The 3,271-nt window shown below is 39.7% G+C and overlaps 1 protein-coding gene across 1 annotated transcript; it reads right to left on the bottom strand.

Annotated features, from left to right (window-relative positions):
• Positions 1-229: 229 nt before the first annotated feature.
• LOC105058608 (protein TIFY 10a) lies at positions 230-2,849 on the bottom strand. Its single transcript, XM_010941583.4, has 5 exons — positions 2,549-2,849; positions 1,832-1,991; positions 937-1,193; positions 773-830; positions 230-671 (listed from the first exon to the last, which is right to left on the bottom strand). Exons 1-5 carry the CDS (start codon positions 2,700-2,702, stop codon positions 527-529), a joined length of 774 nt encoding a protein of 257 aa, XP_010939885.3. The 5' UTR covers positions 2,703-2,849; the 3' UTR covers positions 230-526.
• Between the last annotated feature and the right edge of the window lie 422 nt (positions 2,850-3,271).

Raw genomic sequence — 3,271 nt, forward strand, 5'->3', positions numbered from 1 at the left:
TCTGTAGAAATTGGGATCAAATGCTAGAATATCTTAATATGATATCGTCACCTAAGATGGGAATCGAAGGTACGTATACCTACAGTTCTTTGCTTGTAACATGGCACCTTCTTTCCACCTCCATCAATCTGAAAAATAGTCCAAGGAATGGCAACAATCTTTTTTCTCAAGAAATTACATAATAATGTCTTACTGTTGATGAAAATATACATAACAATCATGCAAAATATAAAGATCAAAACAAGTCATTCCAATTAAAAGATGAATAATTACATGGATAAGCTTTTCTTTTCTTTCTTGCATTCTATTTTGCAGCCATGAGCTACCATTTGTTAACATTAAGAAGAATTCTCAACTCTTAACACATCAGTGACAGCAACAGGATTTCTTACATAGTGGAGAGAAAAATGCAGAACAAAACCCTAATGCCCTCCATAAGATGAATGTTAGACCTATATATAGTCGGCAGTTTCACCTGCCAATATCATTCTCAATAATTCAATACATGATCATGGATCTCCAGATCTTATCTGCTGCACTCCGAGCTAAAGCTTAGGCTGGGCAGTGAGATCTGCGGTCCCAAACCAAGCCATGACTGGCTATCCTCCTGCTTGACAGTAGCAACCATTTCTGAAGAGCCATTTACTTGATATGGTGCCTTAGCATTGATCCTGAGAAATTATAAAAAGTTTGTATAAATGATACTGAATTTGGCAAAGAATCATCCTACAATATTTTCTATGCAGCAAATTATGGGGCAAGAATTACCTACCGATCTTTTCTTTTCTCAAGGAATCGATGGAGGGATGCCCTTCTTGCTATGGGGAGATCTGTCATTCAAATAGCACAAATATTAGCATCCTTTTGTTCCATGCTGAGCTTATTAGCTAAACTATATTATAGACAAGCATCTTGTTACAAAGAGAGGTTTCTTACCAGAAGCATAAGGTTGGGCTGGCTTTTGAGCATGGCCTTGAGCCACTACTGACATAGGATTTTCCTTGCAGAGACCATTTGATTGGGCCAATGCTGCGGTGGCTTTAGTGATAGAGGGCACATACCCGAAGCTTTGGGCATTGGTGCTCCCCTTGCCCGCCATCTGCAAGAGATCCTTGGCCTTCTCGGCTGGAAAATTGTCGAAAACCAACACTTTCCCACCGTAAAAGATGGTCAGCTGAGCTTTTTCTGGCTCCCTGCAGAACATCCATTAGGATTATCAGACTTCTTCCAAATTTGACATCAAAATCCGTAAAGAAGATATCATCATATTATGGTTTGGTTTGATTTTTTTTTTTCTTTTGGCCCCCTCACCATTAAAATTGATTGCAAAGATGGGTATAGAGATACCGAGAACTGAGCTCCTCAGATCAATATTGTTTTGGTTGTTTACCATTTTTTTTCATTATATTATTCTGCATTCAATTGTGAGCTTTACTGAAGCTATTGATGCATTTAATCATAAGAATTCGCACACCCAAGTAGAATTGATCAGAGGCAAATCTCAGGCCTAAACTATGTTCATTTTTAGTTGGCTTCGGAAAGGATCTATCCAAAATTTAACATTTTCTGAACTCAAATCGATCAACTCTACATCTCCCAAATTGCAATAAAATTTCCCCATAACTTTGCTAAAGTTTTGAACCGTGCATCTCCAAATTTAGACAGTTGACATTTCTCTCTTGCTACAGGTTATAGTAATACCTTCGGATGTAAATATAACATTGCCAAGGAATTTATTGTACAAAAGGTTTTATGTATTTGGGCATTTTCGTAATATTGAAGAGATTCGTTGGATAACGACTTAAAAGTCACATGGGTTCAGAGTTCAAACCTGACAACCGGTGCCTTGCGGGCCACGTCGCCGAACCCGGCGCGCTGGTTTCCCGGGGAAACGTCGTTGTTGCCCGTCATTTCCCCCTCGCCATCTCCCGAAATGTCCGCGCCCGGCAAGAAGCTTATCGTGGTCGGCGGGCGAAACGGCTCGGCTTTGCCTGCAAAGAAAAATAACAAAAAAAAACAAAAAAATCATTAGCATCAGGACACCGCGGTTTCATCAGAGCCGACGGTCTAGATCACTGTACGGTGAGATTTTTTTTTTTTTTAAGGGAGAAGACAAGGACTTAAAAAACTAAAAAATAAAAAGAATTTTCGAATCCATCTCATGAAATTAGATTTTTTTTTTTTTAAAAAAGAAATCGGTGGACATGAGATTCATCATTCCGGAGGAGAAAAATGAAACGAGAGAGAACACAAGAAAAAAACATAAAATTTCGACAAAAGTTAAGGGGAAAAAAAAGATAGGATGATAAAAAGTAAGACAGGAAAAAGCCAAACAAAGCCATACAAATATTTCAAATTACGACAGGTACAAGAATTCATGATCTCAACAAATAGTTCTAAGACGTTCTTCAGAATCCAACGAGCATACCAAAAAAAAAAAAAATCGGAAAAATAAATGGAAAAAAAAAACGGATATCAAAAGCAAAAAAAAATCCATCCTAGTTTCACAGAAAAAATCCCAGCAAAAGATAAAGAAAAAAAATCTAACCAATGGCGGTTTCTTGAGGGCGAGGAGCCATGCCGAGACCGAGATCGGCGATTCTCCCCTTCTCCTTGACGTACTGGCTGAGAAGACTGCAAGCAACCGCAAAGTTCGACTTCGCCCCCGATCTCTCCCAAGGATTCCGTCCCATCTCCGCCATCTCCCTCGCCGGTGATCCCAATAACAAACAAATCCCCTTCTCCTCCTTTTCCTTCTCCTCCTCCTCCTCCAAATCCGATCGAAGCTCTCTCCGATTCGTCCCTGTATTCGATTCGATTCGTCTCTCCGACTTCCTTTTGTCTTGGGACGCGCCCACCTCGGCTTTTATTTTGGTTGTGGCTGGGCATTTTAAACACGTGATTCGCGAGGCGTGCAAGGGAGGCGAGAAAACAATTACTTTATTTTAATTACTAAAAAACCATCATTTAATTAAATCAAAGGAAGGGGAAGCACGAGGTGCGTTGCGTGGACGAAGTCCATCAAAGTCACATCAAACAAGAATAAAATAATATATCTTATTTAAAAATACAAGGAAATAATATTGTATATTAATTTCAAAATAATAAATATTGTTTAGTCGTTGTGGCCGTCGGCATGGACGAAATCACGTGGAAGGAAAGGAGCGCGGATTAGGTGTGAATGGGGACCGGCGTTTTTTTTTTTTAAAGGAAAAGTGGACTGGGAGGAAATGAGATTTGAGGACGAGGTCCTCGACCGGACGGTCCGGAA

Source organism: Elaeis guineensis, chromosome 15 (genome assembly GCF_000442705.2).
Source record: "Elaeis guineensis isolate ETL-2024a chromosome 15, EG11, whole genome shotgun sequence".
In the NCBI taxonomy this organism is placed as follows: Eukaryota; Viridiplantae; Streptophyta; class Magnoliopsida; order Arecales; family Arecaceae; genus Elaeis; species Elaeis guineensis.